The sequence below is a fragment of the Gymnoscopelus microlampas genome (genome assembly GCF_963454915.1).
Source record: "Gymnoscopelus microlampas genome assembly, chromosome: 21".
In the NCBI taxonomy this organism is placed as follows: domain Eukaryota; kingdom Metazoa; phylum Chordata; class Actinopteri; order Myctophiformes; family Myctophidae; genus Gymnoscopelus; species Gymnoscopelus microlampas.
This window is the reverse complement of record NC_139958.1, coordinates 33537563-33558678: the sequence shown is the minus strand read 5'-3', so window position 1 is coordinate 33558678 and position 21116 is coordinate 33537563. Positions and strand designations below refer to the sequence as shown.

At 40.3% G+C, this 21116-nt stretch overlaps 1 protein-coding gene across 2 annotated transcripts; it reads right to left on the bottom strand.

The window, feature by feature from the left end:
- Positions 1 to 590: 590 nt before the first annotated feature.
- On the bottom strand, positions 591 to 17619 carry stom (stomatin). 2 transcript variants are annotated; one of them, XM_084047706.1, is made up of 8 exons: positions 17476 to 17613; positions 16131 to 16160; positions 15856 to 15965; positions 12438 to 12510; positions 7008 to 7090; positions 5856 to 6059; positions 5158 to 5292; positions 591 to 3822 (listed from the first exon to the last, which is right to left on the bottom strand). In XM_084047706.1, the coding sequence occupies exons 1-8, from the start codon at positions 17549 to 17551 to the stop codon at positions 3631 to 3633; spliced, it is 903 nt and encodes a 300-aa protein (XP_083903832.1). In that variant the 5' UTR covers positions 17552 to 17613; the 3' UTR covers positions 591 to 3630. The 2 variants fall into 2 exon arrangements, with proteins under 2 accessions (XP_083903832.1, XP_083903833.1); XM_084047707.1 differs by lacking the exon at positions 16131 to 16160 and having other exon boundaries at positions 17476 to 17619.
- Positions 17620 to 21116: the final 3497 nt, after the last annotated feature.

Below are 21116 nucleotides of genomic sequence, written 5' to 3'. Positions count from 1 at the left end.
TACTTCTGAGGAAATTAGTGTGCTTACAGTAAGTGACCAATAGAAATGAAGCTTTAATGCATTCTCATGCTTCATATAGGCTCTTGCACTTCCTGCTGTTTGTTATGACCTTTAATGAACTTAATGTTAATGTATCTATTTTATTTTATTTTATACAGTACGTTTGACAATGGTACCTGCTCGCTAATGACAAAAGTAATGAGAATAGACACATGAAAAGCCTTGGTGTGGCGAACACACTGCCACAGACAAATCACCCACAAAGCAATACAACTAATGCCTTAATCTCCTTAATTTCAGTGTATGTAGGTTTATATTTTTGAGAAACTACCATTATTTACTTTAAGTATTGTTGAATGAGATCATTCATACAATACCTTCAAGGAGTTCGAGGCCCCTTAACCAAAAAACGTGGCCGATCTAATAGCCCACACGTGTTGTAGACTGCTATTTACAAGCGCACACGCTTTGTGAGCTTGTAGACCTGCTCTATATATATATATATATATATATATATATATATATATATATATATATATATATATATATATATATATATATATATATATATATATATATATATATATATATATATATATATATATATATATAGTGAGTGGGCATAGTGAGTGGTTGATGGGTTTTTAATTAAGAGGTATTTATTTAAACATGCCACGGCTTTCCTTCCAGCTGTGGCCTCTGCCTGTGTGCCTACTCAAGATGCTTGTGCAATGCTGCAATTAACTACTTCCATGTAACAACATAAAGCTTTGCTGCTTGTACACCCAGAACCAGTCACATCCCGCTCCCTCTCATATCACTTTATCTGCGGTTTACCCAAACAATTTAAATAAACTCCTTGTAAAATACTGGTCAACTTGTTATTGTCTCTTTGAATTTATTTAAGTGGTATATTAATCATGTTGCATTTACAATTAATTAACCAAAAAAAAATATATTTGGTAGTAGTTGTTTTTATTATTAGTCGTAAAATATGTGAGCAGAGGAAGAACATTGGCATATAGTAAAAAAAAATGTTTTACTGACAAGATAAAGTATATACATTCTGACCATAAAATGAAAAACCAAACAGATCTGTAACATTTTTTACAACAAAGGAACATTCAATATAAGCTCATGAGCCACCGTCTGATATGCTACTGTATAATCCCACCATGTTAAAACACGAGTGAAGCAATTCTGTAAAAAAAAAAACTGGATGGTTATACAACTGGAGTTATGACCAGATGGGCACTGTTCTCTATCTGCTAGACTAAATGTAAAATCTGTTTGGTAAATAGACTAGATATGCCTCATTAACTACCTTTTGTCTTTGAGAAAGGCACTCGACTGTTCAAAGTCTAAAGCGTAAAGAGTTATATTTCGGCTATACCGAAAATATCTGCAAGCTCTGTAGAACGGGAAATATGTAATTTGATCCAGGGGGAAAAGAAAATGTTATCGTATGACATAAAGTTGCAGGCAAAAACGTGAATCAACCTTTTATAGCGCCACCATGAGGCCGATTTGAAAAATGTGGGGTGGCGGTTCTTCCTTGGCCTACTGGGAGTGACTGACTCCCATACCGTGAGTGTGCATGCTAAGTTCCACGCCAATCGGACACTGCGTTCATGATTTGTATCTTTTGGGCAAAACAGGCCCCTCCCGCAAACTTTGAAATCTGAATGGAATCTGATAAATACAGACGGATACATCTTCATCACATGACTAAAGAGATAAGGTGTACCGATTTGCACGAGCTTTGGACAAAATCTGTAGTGTAGCAAAAGGTGTGTACGCAATCTTTTTTTAAATGTTTTACCGAATGGGTTCCCAGATTGGTCAGGCAGAAATGGACGGTACTATGGCGAGTTACATCATGAGCCAAGGAATCCAGGGAATCGTTTTATTTTAGTGACTGTATGACCTAGTTCAATATTCAATCAAAAGCAGCCTGTTACAGCGCCACCAATTTGAAAATTGTGGGGTAGAGGTTCTTCCTTGGCCTACTGGGAGCGCGCATGCAAAGTTTCACGCCTAAAGTTTTCCATCCAGCAGTGCCGGAGATCAGCTGTTCACAGGCAGACACACAGACAGATACACGGATGGACAGGGGTAAAAAAAAACTGAATCTCCTGCCTGGTGGAGATAGTGAAAATAGTCATCAGAAATGGATTTAGTGTCTTGCTCAATTCACATGGACAGAGCTGTGGCAGAGATCAAACTGGTAGCTTCACCATTACAGGACACTCTGGCAAACCATAAGAACCAAACAGAAAGAAAAGGTTAAAATTCAATATAAAAATGTCTCAAACTTGCCTAATTCAGAACATTCTGAATGCTTGAAGTAACAAAAAATGACTCATATACAATTGTAACAGTAACAACATCTAACACATACTATTTCTTCCCCCACAAGTTAAGTGATCTAATTACACATGGCAGGTATGAGCTATCATACACTAAAGCATTTGGCTTGTTTTCACTCCCAAATGTGTATGTCATTAAATTAAATACTGGTGTATGAAAATAAAAATAAAACCTGACTTTCAACTCAAGTTCATTTGTAAATGCTGGATGAACCATGACCAAAACACGAGTTGATGGTAGTGCATTAAGGCATTGAGCTGATACAAGCAACCCTGAGGCTTGTAGCTCTCCCGTGTTGACTCCAGTACTGGATGCAGAAACGAGAAACTAAATCTCAAACTGAAACACATTAACAACCTGCTCAACTGAGAAAAACCTTCCTCTCAAAGAATGTTTTAGCGTTTTATTTTCCCAATTCAATTGCTGTTGGGATCACAGCTGAGCATTGGTTCAGCTCTTAGTATTTCAAGTAGAGTTTGAATAACTTGGCAACGTGGGAAAAATTCCAAATTGGAAAGAAGTGACAGGCTTCTTTTCTAGCTTGCTAAGTGGTTGTGTCGCAGAATGAAGAGTGTAATGTAAATTGCGCCCCTATTATGCAAGGCTCTACGACGCCTATATTGAATGAATCTTTGGCATTGTTAGTAAACCTGGAAATTGCATCACTCCTTCTTTATAATTACATTATGAAATAATCTTAATTAGTACTCTATATAACTGTTACTTTGTGATAATTTTACTCAGCAATAGTGCACTATACTTCAAAGATAGACAGAAAGTCTAAATGGTAGTGGAGAGTATTGTCTCTGCACGTGTTCATCCCATCCTCCCACCCCTCTGCCTATAATACAACTGTAGTATTATAGTCTATGTCAAGTGGAAACCTCATTACTTTTCAGGATTCAAATTCAAAAATAGCAAAAGTAGTAGATCTACAAGCTCAAAAGCTTGCAGATCTGATACTTTTGATGCTTTTGTGTGACGCTGTACTATGATCAAGTAGGTCATGAATTTACGAAAAAACATATGGAGATAAAAGGTTTCTGCCCGACAGTGACGATATATAAACACAAACATACTGTATAATACTACAGTACTGTATGTTATGGGTGTGTTATGAGTGTGTGTGTGTATTTATGAATCTCCCGTGAGCCTGATTTATACATAGTTGCGTGCCGGTATCACGCATGAAACTAGCCGATCTGCTATTTTCACTGCACGACCCCCGGCCCACAACTACCGGTAAGTATAAACAAAGCCCTAGTCACGCTTGATGAAGCCCTGCATCATCTCCATTGGAAGTGGGAAGATGATGGTGGAGTTCTTCTCTGCAGCGATGGTGTTGAGGGTCTGCAGGTAGCGTAGCTGCAGGCCTGAGGGAGACTCCGAGATCACCAGGGAGGCTTCCTTCAAAGCCCTCGAAGCGTTCATCTCTCCCTCGGCAGCGATCACCTTCACGGAGAGAGGTCGGCGACGTGAATGAAAAAGGCAGGGAAGAGAGGTTTCTACAATAGACGTCAGCGGACAGTAGTACTGCACAATGTATCGTGGTTTTCCTTCATGTTTTTTAGCGTCATTGCAATATGATTTCCCAGAATGAACACATTACAGAAAGGCTGAGATTCATGAAGCCATCAGAAGCAGCAGCAGAATACACCAGTTTTCAAACATGACAGATATACTAACGCTTAAGGCTAGCGCACGGAGTATGTCAGTTTTTTTTTTTGGTATAGTCTACTCTAAACATATAGCCTCCCCGCTTTTTCTGATGGAATGCAGCCAGTTGTTGGGACTCTGGCTTTGGACGTCGTCTTACCCCGTGTCTGTACCTATAATCAATCATATAACTCGGAGCAGAAATTAAGCTAATAGATATATTGGTCATGCCTGCTCTGAGCAGATATGACTGCTCGTAGATACGATCGGTCATAGGTACCGATATGGGGCAAGATGCCACCGAAAGTTATGGGTCTAGAAGTGGGCAGCTTCCCCTCTGGTCAATGGAAAGTGGCTTCCTTTAAAGAATTAAGAAATATCACTGGACAATGAGAAAACGGGGTGGTGTAAAGCTACACAGAGGCAGGGCTAGGTGACACCAATGGGAGCCCAAGGGGATCACAACCAACCAAATGACCAACTGACCTAACATTACCATCCCTAGAGCCTTGCTGCTAGTAGGGGGGACTAAGAAATGGAATATTTGAGTGATGCCATAGAATAGGTAATGGGGTAAGCATTGGAAACAAGACCTTAGGGCTTTTTGTGTTATCCTTTTAGCATCATTGTATAAATGTATCATTGTACTATTTTTGCAAACTGTTAATAAAGTATTCAATCAATCAACTAATTCAATCAATAAATCAAAAGCAATTGTTCTTGAAGTCACTCAAATAGTTAGGGCTCTTCCTCTGGGGAGTATGAATAAACAACACAGGAAGTTTCATGGCAATCCCTCCTTAAGAGACATTTTATGTGCAACTGCTAGTTTTGTGATGGTGCTAGAGGAAATGTCATGGGGTCATCATCTGAGGAGCATGAAGGTGCATAGCAAATTCTATGATAATCCATCCATTCGTTTTCAAGATGATTTGTGGGATCGAGGTGCTGAAAGGATGGACGGACGGATGGACGGACGGACGGACGAAGCAAGATAGCCATCCACTAGTGTAAGTGAACTTTATTTACGAAGCTCCTTTCAAAACAAGTTGTTGTACAAGGGCTAAGAATTAATGGAGCTGTGTATGCGAGCATGGGAATGAAACAAAATGAGAAAGAGAGATACAACACCTTAGCCCTGGCCTCACGGGTGGCCTCGGCCTCAGCTGCCATGGCTCGCTGGAGTTGAACGGGTAGTTTGACATCCTTGATCTCCACACGCTCCACCTTGATGCCCCAGTCATCTGTAGCTTCGTCCAGGGTAGACTGATGATGACACATATTGGGAATTTAAATCGTTCAAGATTTTTGCACTGCAAAGCCTTGGAAAATTCAGGAGGACCGCTATCATACTAGTATGCTTAGTTTTTGCATCTCCATATATGGAGATCCTTGAAAAATGCACAGAATCTCTGTGTTAACCGTCCAACCGATGTCAGTACTATGATGTCACACTGATAACATCAGGACTCCATATGGGCAAAAAAAGGACACCAACAGACAGATACAGAGATCTCCATACATGGGCATAAAATAGACACTGGCAGATAAACAGACAGATATATCCATATAGGAGCATATAAGGGACAGACTGGTACTCTGACAATGGGTATTGCATAACCAGAGGGGCATGCATTCCCAATGGGCATCGTTCCCAACGGGCATCTGCCTAACTTACATTAAACAAAGATAAAACACAATAAAATGCTGTATCTTATCTATCACACAACAGCGTCTGTGAAGGTAATCTGTCTGAATGCATTATGCTAGTACAGTGAATATAATTGACTTTGACATGTGGTTCTAAGCTGATAATCAGTCTGCTCTACCTGCATGTTGTGTGCAATCTCTTCACGGTCTGACAGGATCTCAGCCAGGTTCTTGGTACCAAGGACATTCCTCAGAGTAGTTCCGGCCAACAGGCGAGTGGCAGCATCAGCATTAGTGATGTTGGCCACAGCCAGGGTGGCATTCTGCACACGGTAATACACCACGCCATCAACACTCACTGTCACAGAGTCCTTAGTCAACACCTGGGGACAGAGGGAGAATTTGAGGGCCATGACTTCTTAGACAACGCATTGGAAATAGAGGGTGGAAAGTATAGATGCCTTATCAGACGGCTTTATCACGCATGCGCGTGCAGGCCGGCACCAAAAAAACCTGACTGCTTATAAAATGTAATGGAAAAGTGGTCACAGCATGTAAAAATGCATTCCATCAAACTTTCAGATGCTGTTTTCCTCTCAGTGTGGAGGAAGAATGCTTAGGGTGTTTACTGTGATCGCTCCCTCTTGAAATAAATACTCCTTGGTTTCTGTTGTGTGTAAACAGTAATAGCGATTCTCAAAGCAGTTGTCCTCCAAACCCCACACGGCAGCACAGCCTGTTTGCTCGCACAGCTGCAGCTCCTCAATCCTAATGTATGCTCTGTGGCGTGCAGAGAACGGCCGAGAATAGCAGACCTCCAAGCTCACATCGGTCACATCCACGACAAGTTGTTGTGCTATTCTCGGTGTGCAACACCGATGCGCGACAAAGTATACATGTCTTGCTAGGGAGCGCCTGTCCAGCCAACACACAGGACGTTGAATGAAATGAAACCAGCGCTCCCCAAAACAACAGATTTGGGGATCTGTTGGGAATTGAAAGCGGCACCTGCGCATGCAATCTCAATGTTTGTAAACAAATAATTGGTCTATTGGATGGGTGCTAATGCATGGATTATTTTTTTGTATTTTATGACTTGTATTATTTTATCTGCATTGTAACATTGCTGTCGTTTGTATTAACAGTTTTCATCTGGATTTGTAAAGTGTCCTTGGGTGACATGCAAGGCGCTTCAAAATCAAATAAATTATTATGAAGTGCAGAGAATGTATATACTATATACTATATATATATATAACTGTTTATTGTTGTTTCGTGCGCAGTGTTTCTTCAAAACTGTTTTTAAGTAGGTTTGTGTACACGTGCCTCACCTCCTGTGGGGGGATGTCGAAAGTGATGGTGCGCATGTCCACGTTAATGAAGCTGTCAGTGCAGGGCAAGATGAAGAAAAGCCCTGTGGAATCACAAGCAGCAGGTGAGAGGTTAAGACCAGAAGCATTATAGACACAAACAGAGAGGAATGTCACTGTCTCCAATAAATGTTTGACCACAAGGTGAAACCGCAGTTTTGGCTTGTCATCAATTAAGGCCGTCTCTTCTAATGCCTGATTTATACTTGGTTTGCGCACCATGTCGCACAGCGAACATAGCCGATGTACAAGCTCACAACGAGTCAGTTCACGATGCGTTGTGAGCTTGCAGATTGACTATTTTCGGTGCGTGACACCGGCATGCAACTAAGTATAAATCAGGCATAAGACTGCAGCTGTGAAGGCAGATAAGCGAAGCTGCCATTGTCTGCTGCTCTCATAAGCCTCCGCTTGCTTCCTGCTTAGTAAAAGTTATGTCCTCAAATTGTACCACAAAGTGCGCCAGGTCTATCTCCTGCAAAGCATCATGGGATATAACGCAACATTCCACTCGTAATCATATTAAACAAGGGCTTTACTGTTCCTCGCAATAACCATGTTTATGACTGGGATAGATACAGGCATACAACGTTTCATGTAGACAAAATTATCAACACCTGCCTATTCCAGAATGCTTGTGTGTAGAACTGTTCTAAAATTGTTCTCACTAGAGTATAAGCCAGCTGAAAAGCAGGAACATGTGGGTAGAGAAATGTTAGGGAAACCAAACACCGAGGTTAACTTTGGCAAAGACTCTGGGGGCACCATTGCAATGTGGGTGAGTGTGACAGAGGGAGAGGAGGCTATTATTACTCTGTGCATGCAGGGCCCTTGCCACTCTCTGGTTAAAGATACATCAAACTGAGTTATCAACAATGACATGTAAATATTTGTGTAATCAATAGCTTGTAGTGATGCGCGGGTTGACCCGTAACCCGCGGGACCCGCGGGTCAACCCGCGGCGCGGGTGGGTCGAGTCAGAATTTCAGAGGCAATTATGCGGGCTGCGGGTGAGCGGGTCAGCGCCTCTCACACGCAAAAAATAAATAAAAAATCACATGCTCTTGTTTTGTCTTTATTCCAAATAAGAATAAGAATAATAACAATAAAACAGTTTGAATACACTTGGGGATTATTTTCTAACCATGATTTTACAGAATTAAAAAAAAATCGCGGGTCGCGGGGCGGGTTGAGCCATAGATTTATATATGGGTACGCGGGGCTGGTTGAGGCGGGTTGCGTTCCGTGGCGGGGCGGGTCATGAAAAAACCCGACCCGCGCATCACTAATAGCTTGTATGTAAAAAAAAAAAAATTGAGCCCGATAGCAACAGAGGGGCAGGCACATCCTGCTCCACTCTGGAGTAAGACAAGTAAAGAACAACCTAATCGCATAACAGTACCGCCTGTGAATTGTCATAGCAACCCACATCTAAAAGGCCATGGGGGAGTTTAAACACCAATCAGACGATTACATTGATTGACCGTATTAGACAGGAGGGAATGGCAGTATCGTTGAAAAGGGCCCCTGACAACTAGGCTGGTGCCTGTCTGTATTTTAATTGAACCAGAATGTTTACAAGTCTGGAAGAACGTAAACTCTCCTTTCATGCAAAATGCTCATAAAGACCTGGCCTGGAGCACAGAACACAATTGCCTCTGCACCAGGGCGCACTAAGGATGCTATCTGGGAATGAAGAAATCTTCTTGTTTCAAAAAAGTTTTGTATGCCCCCAGAGTCAGTGGCTAAATTAGCCGTGACGATAGCCTGGGACTATATCCTTAGGGACAACCAAATTTAACAATAGGGAATTGAATTAAATTAATTATGGAAAGTGGGACAACCTGGTTTGGTATATGACATTTTAAATGAAATGTATATTTTAAATGTGTTATGAACATGTTATGACTATTTGTATTGATTAACTGCCTGTAAAATGTTGACAAAATCAAATAAAGTGTCTAAAAAGTGAAAAGTGGGAATGGCAGGACGAAAGGATATCCACTGATAACCTGCCGACCACAAACTATAGCAGAATTTTGAAATGCTTCTAAAATCTTGTATATACAGTATATTAAAAATTATTTAAATGATTAAATACAATTTGAAAGTTTTGTTATCATATACCAGGGGTAGGCAATAGACAGACCATGGGCCAGAACTGGCCCACCAGCGATAATATCGCTCCCGGCCAATTATTTCGTAAATAATTAACCGACTGACCCACATACAGGCTAAAATGTCCAAATAGAGAATAGATTGTTTTTTATCCATGTCATGACAGACGAACAGGTGTTACACATGCCTTAAACAATACACTGTTTCTCTACGTATCTACAGTAAGAGACCTTGAGCTCCTGTTTATCTTCTTTTCAAAAAGGAGTGGTGACTGTCTGTCACCAGATAAAATGCTCCTTTTGAACTTTTTAATTAACAATATCCTGTGCAACATTCGAGGATGTGGCCAGCACATAATTACACAAGCATTTCTATCTATTCTACACCTGTAACATTTGATTATACACACAGTTCTATCAGCATGCAATTGTACCACATTTACCACACTTTTATAGCAATATAGTCATTATTGTATACAATAAGATATTCTGTCGCAACTAAGTTAGCCATTGATTATGCCATTGAACCTTTCTAATTGCTTAGAAAAAGAAAATTGTCACTTAAACTAATGGATACTGATGGCAAAAGGGGAATTTGTTTATTTACAATGTCACAAGTGTATTCCTATTTTTTGTATCTAACACAAGTGAAGATACTGAAATCCCAGTTTGCTAACTTGTAGGTTACAGAGGTTAGGTAAATAATATTCGACCACAGACACTCTACAGTATTGCACCAGAATTAGACCACCTACTGTAGTAGTGTTGACCTCACCATAGGATATATAATGTAAAATTACATTATACAGGATATTGCATTAAACATGAACACAATTGTATTTCCATGCAACAATCTTGCTACTACACTGAATGTAATCAGTATTAGGTCTTCATCCTGTTTGTCAGGATGTATGATGGGCCTTGCACAGATCTGTCCAAATTGGCTTGAATGACCACAAATGGCTCAGCTGCAGCCCAGACATAATCTAAAAGCTGTGGAAAGGCTGGCTTGGGACCAGTGCAGTCCTGGCACAGCTATACACTGGCCAGTGGAGAATGGAGATGAGGCGAAAGCTAAACAGCAACAAATGCTGATTCATTCATTACAAAGCTGTGCTGCCCAAGTGCTAAAAACAAAGAGTACACAATAGCATAATTATTTATGGTATACAACAGCTAATGACTGAGTAAGCATTAAAGAGGTCATGTACATTACAAAATCTAAGAGAACTTGAAGAAAAATAAATTAGTGGCCCACAGATATACTAAATAACTGTTCAGTATCTATAACATCGTAGTATGCGTAGAGAAGATTGGGTTTTACCCACACAAGGGTTCATATCTCAAAAAACCTGAACGGAAATGATGTGGTGGGTGGGTGGTTGTGGCAGACTGGCAGTTAGGGGAACTGCCACTCTGCCCACAACCACCCACCCACCACATCATCTCCGTTCAGCCCACTTATGTGTCTGTGATTGGGTTCAAGGTATCTATGGAAGAAGGAAGCTTATCAGCTTACATATTATATATATTAAGATTAGTATATCCATTATTCTATGGGCCGCAAGTATTTAAACCCATCAAGACTTTTCCAAGTGGACTAATTGCACAATAGACACACAGCACTACAGGCTAGACAATGCCAAAATAGTCTTGCGTAGCCAGACAATCCGAGATCTCTGCTTACAATACTTCTGGTGACATCTAAATTCAATGTAGTGGCTAAAACTGTGTGGAAACAAAAATAACTGCATTGCAAAACCAATGCAAAGACTTTAGGTCAAGATTGGTTTTCAATGCAGTAGGTGCAGGTTTGTCTGTGGCCATTTTCTTAGCTGTTCTAACCACTACTTTGAATTTATCCCCAGATCACCAGACGTTATTGGTAGGCGGAGAGATCTGATTGCTGGCTATTGCGAGACTAATGCCATACATGCTACAATTCCGGCTATAACTATCAGCTCAGCTTTTATGTTTTTGTTGTCGTTTTGATTTACAAAATAATGTCATATACTGTAGCATATACCCCAGTGAAATATCAGGAAGGTATGAAAAATACATATCGACCAAGCCTAGTTCACAGCCTCACAGTGATGATGAATGATGCTAGTGATATTATCAGTTCAAGCACTGCTACCTCACAGTAAACATCAATGTCTGCATTGATGCAGTATCGTCTACGTCCGCATGGCGATGAATCTTACAATCGATAGATTTCCACACCTCTACTTGCATGGGTAAAACATGTCAATACATTTGTGTTCTTTTTTTCCATTTAAAGGAGCTGTAAACAGGAAATGGAAAGGAAAAAAAAGGTAATATTTTGCTGCTACTTTAGTTTGTTTACAGGAAATGAGTCAATGACACCTTTTATACCAGCACTTTGCCTACAGAGGAAAAAATGTTCATCAGCACGTTTTTTTATTTCATTGAGTACTTTATTAACTGCACCTTGCCTGCTTTGTTTACAGAGAAAAGAATATGTTTTATATTCAGCACTTTTATTTGATTGATTGAATACTTTATTAACATTTTTGTTATGTACTTAACAGTACAGTTGTTGTACAGTCAAGAAAGCTGTAATAAAATAAAATGTCCTTAAAATAGGGAAAGGACATTGTAAAATGTCCTTTCCCTGCCAAGGACGTAGCTCTACGTCCTTTCAGATCCATAGTATAGTATAGCATTATACCTGGCAGTGAATGCGTTTACACATTTTTTAAATCATTCAAATTTGGCTGGGTGGTTTATAACATATCTCTGCTGTCCGGCAGGAACCAGCCAACTCCAAAATGTTAATTTTTCAGGAAATGAAAAAAGAAAAAATGGAGTTCGGAGGTTTTGTTCATCATTGATAAGAACAGCTGAATGGACCTCCAAGCTCACAATGAGGTTGGAGGTCAAAAGGGGGTGGAGCCTGGAGTCAGCAAACCAGCTAACTCCACCCCCCTTTGCTGGAGTTAGCTGGTTTAGCAGAAAGTTTGAGGATCCAATGGAGTTAGGTGCTTTTGTCAGAAGGACTTTTTAATACTTTGCATTGGTTCAATATTTTTTTTACCAACACACAGATGTAAAGGGTGTTCAATAGCACTGATTTATGGAAAGAAACGCAAAAGCGGAAAAATTGAGTTAGCTGCAACAATATTATTCTGTGGTCTGACAAAATGTGAATACATAATACTGCTTATATGCCTACTTCCTGTTTATAGGCCTACCTTCTGTTTACAGGGTCTTTAAGTATAATGTTTATAGTGAGGGAAATGTGGTTCCTAACCTGGTCCTTTGGCTCCTCCTCGCAGGATGCGCCCCAAGCGAAAAATAATGGCTCGCTCATATTCCTTCACAATCTGTATGAGGAGACAAAGCACAGATTATTTATTTACCTTGTATGACAACAGATGACCTTCAAATGAACATCAGGAATTTATCATGCATGACATTCAGTTCTCATTTTATTATGCACCCACCACAATGTCACCTGTTAAATAAGTAAATAAAAGGCAAGTCTCCAACCGGATCAATACAGTCAGCAGAAGGCGTGCTCTACTAAAGGGGAGTCTTGAGGAATAGTCTCTTAGTTTAACAGGATGCAGATTCTTGAGGGTATATGCAAAGAAAGGATTATCCGCTGTTTTTATGTTTTTTTTAATAGGTTCACAGCAGCAGCAGTCTATCTAGAGAAAGCAAGGGACACGTTTCGGCACATTGGCCAGCCGAAAAGTCAGGTTTCCTGAGAAAATATAGTCTCATCAAAGGTACGAGAACTCCTCATGCCAGAATGCTTAAGGATGTAACGTGTTACTTAAAGCTGGAAAAGGTCAAATAAGGCCCACATCCTTACCTTCCACACCACCTACAACAATTCAATTTATATTGGATTTAATGTAAATGTTTAATTCTACATGCAGGCATCTTCACACCCCAAGACAAAAAAACATTTCTGGGGGACATTACTGCTTCTGACCGTTCAAGTTACTTAAAAAAATCACACCCTGTGTGAAGGAAGCGGTGCCTTTGGGGTGGGGCTTAACTCATTTCAGTTCGTCCCTATTGGTGGTCTGAGTCCACTTACCAAATTTGTACTTGGTAGCATGCTGCAAACTGGAATAATGGCTGTTTAAAGCCCAGCCAATGGGCAGACAGAGGGGGCGGCGCTTAAGTAATGACAGTTTGTCCCTATTGGTGGTTTTAGTCCATGTCCAAAATTTGTACTCCGTAGCATGCTGCGAACTTGAGTTATGGCTGTTTAAAGGCCAGCCAATGGGAAGACAGAGGGGGCGGGGCCTGAAAAATTCATGCTCGGCCCGTATTGGTGGTCTAAGTCCACATACCAAATTTGGACTTGGTGGCATGCTGCAAACTGGAGTTATAGCTGTTTAAAATCCCGTGCTCATCCCGTGCTCATACGGGCGGACGTCTCTGGGGGTCCCTGGACCCCTCTTAGATAACCGGTGGCACGTGTGGCAAATGAGAGGAGAGATGGCATAGGCAATCTCCAAGTCTGTGTGTGTGTGTGTGTGTGTGTGTGTGTGTGTGTGTGTGTGTGTGTGTGTGTGTGTGTGTGTGTGTGTGTGTGTGTGTTTGTATGTGTTGCTTCTTTGCCGTGCTCATCCCAGGCTCATACACACGGACACACGGACACACAGACAGACACACAGACAGACACACAGACACACACACAGACACCGAGTCAAAGCCACGTATAGAGCGGTTGGCACCGCTTAAAAATGGAGAGTATTTCCTTGCTTACGGCAATGAAAGTATTCCATACGTGTTGGGGGCGGACAAGTTCGCCTCGGAAAGCAAATGAAAGTATTCCATAAGATAACCGGAAGACTCACCCCAAAACACGCTCGCCCCCCATTCTACTATATACCACTGGATTTGCCTATAATACCACCGGATTTGCCCCGGGGCGACTGTTTTGGGGCGAGCGTTTTGGTATTCTGCCGTTGTAAATAGAATAGAATAACTTTTCGGTTATTGCATCATCTATTTCTCACTTCAAATGTTTTCAAAAACATTCTTGAGAGCAACATTTAGTTGTAAATGACATGGTGTGTTTGTTTACATGGCTGTCATGTTGGATTCAGCAATAAATCAAGCAGCGCAGGTTAATATGAGCAGGTGCTCTGAGTCTTTGATTAGACAGAGGTCTGTTATTGAGCTCATCATTGGTCATTATTCACTTATAACACACCGCTGAATTCAGCGATTGACCAATCAGAATCAAGCATTCAACCAAGCTGTGTAATAAACCTTAATAAAACATACCATACATTTTATTAACTGCAGCTGTGTTTACCTTGCTATGGCATGTGTGTCATTGTCTGAAAAAGGTATGACATTTTTCTGATGCAGGCTAAATGCTGCCACAAGTGAAGATATTGACCTGGTGGCATACAGTAGGTGCACTTAAAGGCCTGGTGGTCAAGTGTAAATAACATTGTTGCATAAAGGATTATACTGCAGACTACAACTAGTAGTATCATTTGAATACTGGTGCAGTACTCAGTTTACAAGTATGCACCTTTGGATTCCAAAGACAGCCAACAAAGGGCCGTCCAAACCAAGAATGATAACTGTAATGATAATGGTGTGAGCATTACATGTTGAACTTGAGAGATGTGTTGAATGTGATGTGTGGAGCGTTATGCCCTGTACATTCAATTGGATTTTGATTGGCTGTCAGTGTTTCTATCGTTCATCAAGTGACACTTGGGTGACACAAATATGCTATTGCAGCTAACTGACACTGAACGAATGAATAATAACCCTGGAAAAACTGTGTTATGTCTAAAGCCTAGTTCAGACCAAAGATTTGCGAGTAGCCGACTTGAAACCTGCGAGCACTTGCAACAGAACCCCCAAAACTGTGGTTTTCGACGTTACAGTCCACATCCAGGGGACAAGCTGAGATAATGCATTGTCTTATTGTGTTGTGATGTCATTTGGGACCTCAGTGCTCTGATTTTGGAAAAGAATCCCTTTCCAAACAGTTACGATAAAAATATAAATGATAATAATGACACAGTATGATACATTCTGAAACTTGTTTCGACTCTCAATAAGCCGGCATCGGCCGACCTGCAATGAGGTGATTCAGAGTTTCAGACCACTGCAATTTGCCTCTGAAACATTCTAAAAATGAGTTTAGTCTCATTGCGAATCTTTGTCTGAACTAGGCTTAATGTAACATTAAATATTTTTGGCAATTATGGAGAGTTTGCAAGTTAGCCCTGACGAAAAAGGATAGCCATTTTGTGTTTTAAAACAAAATGCCAGACACCAGAGGGTTTTAAAAGGGGTGTTAGGGAATTTGTTTCTGTTAAATCAAGTGTTAAATTATTGCTGTATACGATAGCGATCATCGTTGTAGTGTTTGTTCAGTCTCTGCAGCTCTTTAATTAAACAGAAAATAAATGTTAAGGTCGAGATACCAATTTCATCCAAGCAGTGGAGAGAACTGATACCAGATACATGATAAACACGTGAAAATGGAAGTGATGACACCAATTTTACTGTGTATTTACTTCACACTGATTAGGAAAGCTTGGGAGTGCAAGATGTTACTAATGTTGCAATTGACTGTGTTGTGCATGTGACAAAGTACTTTATATTAATGTCATAATCGTCTGGCAGTCACAGTAGTACAGTAGTAGTGCAGGCCAAAACAAGATTCCTGCCCTAACCTTAATACACATCCAAATGGAGAGAGGCAGGGTCACAATCATCAGGGCTAGGGAGAATAAAACCAGGATCCATCCACACATACCGATGTCGGCTTCCGGAGTCTCCCAAGCTGAAGGAGAAAACAGGCAAAAAACAAACATGAAGTTAAAGAAAATCTCTGAAATATTGCCATTTCATGCCAGGCTGTTAACTTAACACACTGGGGTTAGTTCACATCGAGTTAGTTCACAGACAGTAGAGACGGGCAAGATCAGACCTTGCAGATTTAAGTTACCTTCATCGTTGGCATCATACTCGCTTGCACCTACAGACAAAGTTTTAAAAGCCTACTTAATAAAAATGCTTTTAAATTATGTAGGCTACTGATGTATCTGTATTTGCAGGACCACATTGGAAACAAATGCTTCATTACATTGTATGTGTTTATCCTGGGTTTAAGTTATATCGTGATTAGGTATTTATTTTTTATCAAAAATGAAACGCAAGATGCCGGCTTGTGAAAAAATGCATTGGCTACATACAATAAGAATTAAAATTCTGTTAATTCAAGGGTCTTAACTACTTATCAGTGGTGTTAAGTACACTTAATACGTCAAATATTTCACTTTAAAAAAAAACCTTTGGGTCATTTAATCGTCTACTCAGGCTTTTGTGAGCCCCCCAGACAGTTTTTAAGTTGCTTGAATCAGTATTTAGATATTTGATATTCATTTGATCAGACACGCCCCCTTCCTATACAAATCCATTATAACTTCAAACTCCATTTTTAACATGTTAGATTCATCAAAAACACCGGCCCTTGGTTCTCGTGACTCACCCTGCCCTCCTAATACTAAAAATGGATTTTGAAGTTATAATGGGTTTGTATAGGAAGGGGGCGTGTCTGATAAAATGAATATCAAATATCTACTGAATACTGAATCAAGCAACTTAAAAACTGTCTGGGGGGCTCACAAAAGCTTGAGTAGACTATAAAATTACCCAAAGTTTTTTTTTAAAGTGAAATATCCCTTTAAGCACAATTTTGAGGTACTTTTTTTTTTTTTGTATTTCCAATTTTCAGTACTTTTACTTCTACTCCACTACATCTCAGAGGCAAATATTGTACTTTTATTCCACTACAATTATTTGAAAACTTTAGTTAGTAGTTACTTTGTAGATTTTGATTATTATTACAAAACATACATTAACATTACCCACTTCAGCCCATTACATTTCGGCCATCTTTAAATAGCCGATTTACAAGCAGTAAAAAAAAATGTGAGTACTTTTTCCACCACTGTATATACAGGTACTTACCACTACGGCTGCCTACCCTACTGCTGCTGTCATTTGACCACGTTATTTTTGCCGAGCGACACCGTCGTACGACGAAGTATGAAATGAATCAGGTTTTATCACTCTGTAGTACAACGGTGTCGCTTGGTGAAAACAAGTCTACAACAACAGTCCCTTGTTAGCTTCTTCTTGTCTGCAAGCGAAGCGACGCATTTAACCTGTGCGACGGTAACGCAAGTGAATGAATGATGAATCTAAAGGTACTTATCTTACGCAAAACGAGCCATTTAACGTTTATAGCGTTTTATTTAACGTGTACTGTGAACGTGAACACAACGCACCTGCTTGTCGCTCTCCTCGTCTATTCGACCCTCGCCTCTCTTTATTCATGTTGTCCATAACGTTACTTTCAGACATTTATTTACCCTGTTTGTTGTCAGTGATGGGATAACAGAATACTATCAGCAGCTAATCACGCACACACAACACACACACGCACCAGACAGACAGACTGGAGAGGGTGTGGTAATAATGGCTGGCAGTGTTGCCAGTTTTTGCGAGAGAAACAAGCAACCAGGTCTCTGAAAACAAGCCCCAAAATCAGCTCAGTCAAACTTTATTGCCTAATTGATTGATTGATTGATTGATTGACTGACTGACTGACTGATTGATTGATTGATTGATTGATTTATTGATTGATTGATTGATTGATTGATGTATTTTATTCAGTAAGACGTGAGAAACAGTACATGGAGGTACAATTCACAATACAGCTTATCTACTAAATTGGATAACTCGTATAGCACTAAGCTTGTTTAAAATGAGTTCCCACGCACACAAATCATGATGACATATAAGAGACAGACAGATATACACTAGGCCTACTATACAGAACGTCATACAATCAGTTTACAGGTTACTGGTCTGAGACGTAAGAAATATGTACAAGAAAAAAAGAGGTTAGGTTAAGACTTTGACAGGGGCCAGTTTGGAATTGCGGCTTCCTGAAGGTGTTTCTTTAGGGCAGTTTTGAAAGTGAGTAGGGTTTTACACTCCTTTTGGTGGGGCATTCCACATGTTTGTTGCATAGCATGAGAAAGAGTTCATTCCCTTTGTTGTGCCAAATCTGGGTTGAACATGATCCGTGGAGCTGCCTCTGGTGTTGTGATCGTGGACGTTTTTTAAATATTTTGACAGGTACAGGGGGATCCCAATGTTGTAGTATCTTGTAGACTAGGCCCATTGCAAGTTGCTGTACTCTGTCCTCAACCCTGAGCCATCCGACCCTAGCAAAATGAGCCGGGGTTAGATGGGTTTTGAGTTTGAGGCCAAGAAGTAGCCTTACTAGTTTGTTTTGGGAAGTTTGGAGCCTTATTTTTTAGGCCTTGGTGGTGTTGTGATACCATGAGGAGCAGCATGCATAGTCAAAATGACCTTGTATGAGGACCCCTGCAAGAATCTTCATGGTATAGGGGAGAAATCCTATACAAATAGCGTGTTCTTGTATGTTGCTCTAAATGTTGTTTAGCCGCTAAACAACATTTAGAGCAACCCCCCTGCTGCTAAACAACATTTAGAGCAACCCCCCTGCTGGGGGTCCCCAGACCCCACTTTGAGAACCAATGCTCTAAACTTTAGAGCATTGGTTCTCAAAGTGGGGTCTGGGGACCCCCAGCAGGGGTCCTTGGGGGGGGGGGTTCCCCAGCAAAATGTAAATACAGCAACACAATCATTTTGACCACTTTATCCATTTATACATTGGCTATTTAAAATTAAAAAATAGCAGATGTACAAGCTCACAGGCACTTTGTGCCGCGCTGCGAGCTTGTACAATTTACATCTGCTATTTTTGAAAAATGTTCAAACATCTTGAAAGTGTTTGAAAAATGTTGAATAATTTGAAAATGTTTAACATAAATCTTCTCTTCTGGGAGTCCCTGGCACTAAACATTTTCAGATGGGGGTCCGTGGCCAAATACATATAATTTGGGGGTCCTTGACACAAAAAAGTTTGAGAACTACTGGATTAGAGCAGTGGTTCCGTGCCATGGTTCACATGACGCTCGTCTGTCATGATATGACAGTCATGTTTCAGGGCTAAGTGGTTCCCAAACATTTTCATGTCAAGGACCCCAAATGTATCTATATGTTTTTTGGCCAGTGACCCCATATTTAAGATTTGTGTTGTAATTTATTTTTGGTTAAAGTGGTTAACTGAAGCAAGCCAAAATAAGCAACTAAACTTAAGAAACAAGTCCCCCCCCCGTCCCCCCCCCCCCCCGTCCCCGTTACAAGAAAGAAAAAGAGCCCAAAGTCGCTTATAATAAGCAGACTTGGCAACGCAGCTGGCTGCAGCCCGTGGGAAGGCGGAGTTGTACGGTCTAGACCCGCCCACATCCAGTAGGTCACCCAGGAGTAAATGTACCAAAGTTTGTAGTCCTATAATTTATTTATTTTTAAACATACGGATACGTTATTTATCTTTTATTTTTTAATATTTATATTCTTAGTCTATGGTTCTATGTGGCCACAGGTTTTTGTGGGTGCCACAAGGCCTATAGTTAGGGAAAGTTAGCCGAATTTCTGACCAATCACGAAAATAAATGCTCATAATAAGCACTAGTCATCACTAGTGCTCTCCTGATTGGGCAGTTGCTTGAGTATGGCCATGAGCTCCTCTTGTCTGTGCATTGCAGGTCACACCTTATTTTTAACTCTATGGGTCACACTCACTGTGAAGAGGTCATAGGTGGGCTGTGGGCGGTGAACTTGTGCTGGCCAATGTCTTCTTTCAGATTGATCTGACCATCCTTCAATTCCACCACCTGGTCAGCCAGCTTGTGCTGCTGGCTACATACCATAGCTATTTCCTGGTTTCAGCTTATTTATTACATCATTTATGCCAATTATGCTGATGACAAGGGTTGCAGGATTTAGTTATGTTAAGGTAATAATGGCTGGACATGTAAACATAGACTTGGAGTCTATGAGAGTCTGAGATCATCTCTCTAAGTTGGAAATGCTGTAATTTCCAGTTTTGTATCGTATTTTTGCATAATTTATGCAAAGTATGCTAATGAGGAGAGGTTGCATGACTGCACCATGGTAATAGATTAATTTCTGGACATCACAAACATGGACCTAGACTCTTGGATTACCTTTCTAAGTTATAGCGGTTTCCAGTTTTGGGCCAATAATTTGCTAATTTTGCTAATAACGAAAACTAAACGCAACAGAATAAAATTAAGATATCTTTATTTGAATTTTTAAGATCCCAAGAATCAAAACATACCACTCAACAAAGATAGATAAGTGACAATTACGGCCACCACAATTTGATGGATAGGCCCCTGAAAAGTAGGCGTGGCCGATTTTATGGCCAGGAATAATTTTTTACCAAAAACTAATGGTTGGATTCAGGACCCCTGATAATAACCTATAATTAGACATCCCACAAGTTAATTTTTCTTCCATTTTTTTGCCCAGGCCCTCCGGTTTTGGCTTCCACAAAAAGTTTCCCAACAGAGTTGGGTTGGAACAAATTGAGAGGTGTTAGTAGACACCTTTATGAACACATTTGTGAAGAAAGCTATTGGTAAGCATTTATTTTCCAGATGTCAAAAATGTGTCTAACTTTCCCTAACTACAAGGCCAGGGCCCATCCTATGGGGGCCCACCAGGGACGCCAATAATGAAAGGAGAGTAAAGAAAATGGAAGGGGGGTAATAATAATAATGTCTGATTTAGTTGATTGGAAATACAAATATTTTTAAATGTTTTTTTTAAATTATATAATCCTTTGTTAAATAAAATCACTTATTTTTGTTAAACTTGAATGCCGCTCCGGTTATGCAGTAAGCATGGTACCATGTTGTCCATTGTACCCGTCTGTTTGCCTGTGTCCCTTTTATGCCCATATGGAGATATATTCACCTGTCTGTTCCCATACATGGAAATCCCTGATGCCATCAGTATTATGCCC

Bases quoted from the DNA above. Each gene is read 5' to 3' on its own strand.
- stom (XM_084047706.1), bottom strand. From the start codon at position 17,551: ATGTCTGAAAGTAACGTTATGGACAACATGAATAAAGAGAGGCGAGGG. The intron at 15,966-16,130 runs GTAACTTAAATC...TTTCTCCTTCAG, and splicing joins GTATGATGCCAACGATGAAG to CTTGGGAGACTCCGGAAGCC. The intron at 6,060-7,007 runs GTGAGGCACGTG...CTCTGTCCCCAG, and splicing joins TCGACATCCCCCCACAGGAG to GTGTTGACTAAGGACTCTGT.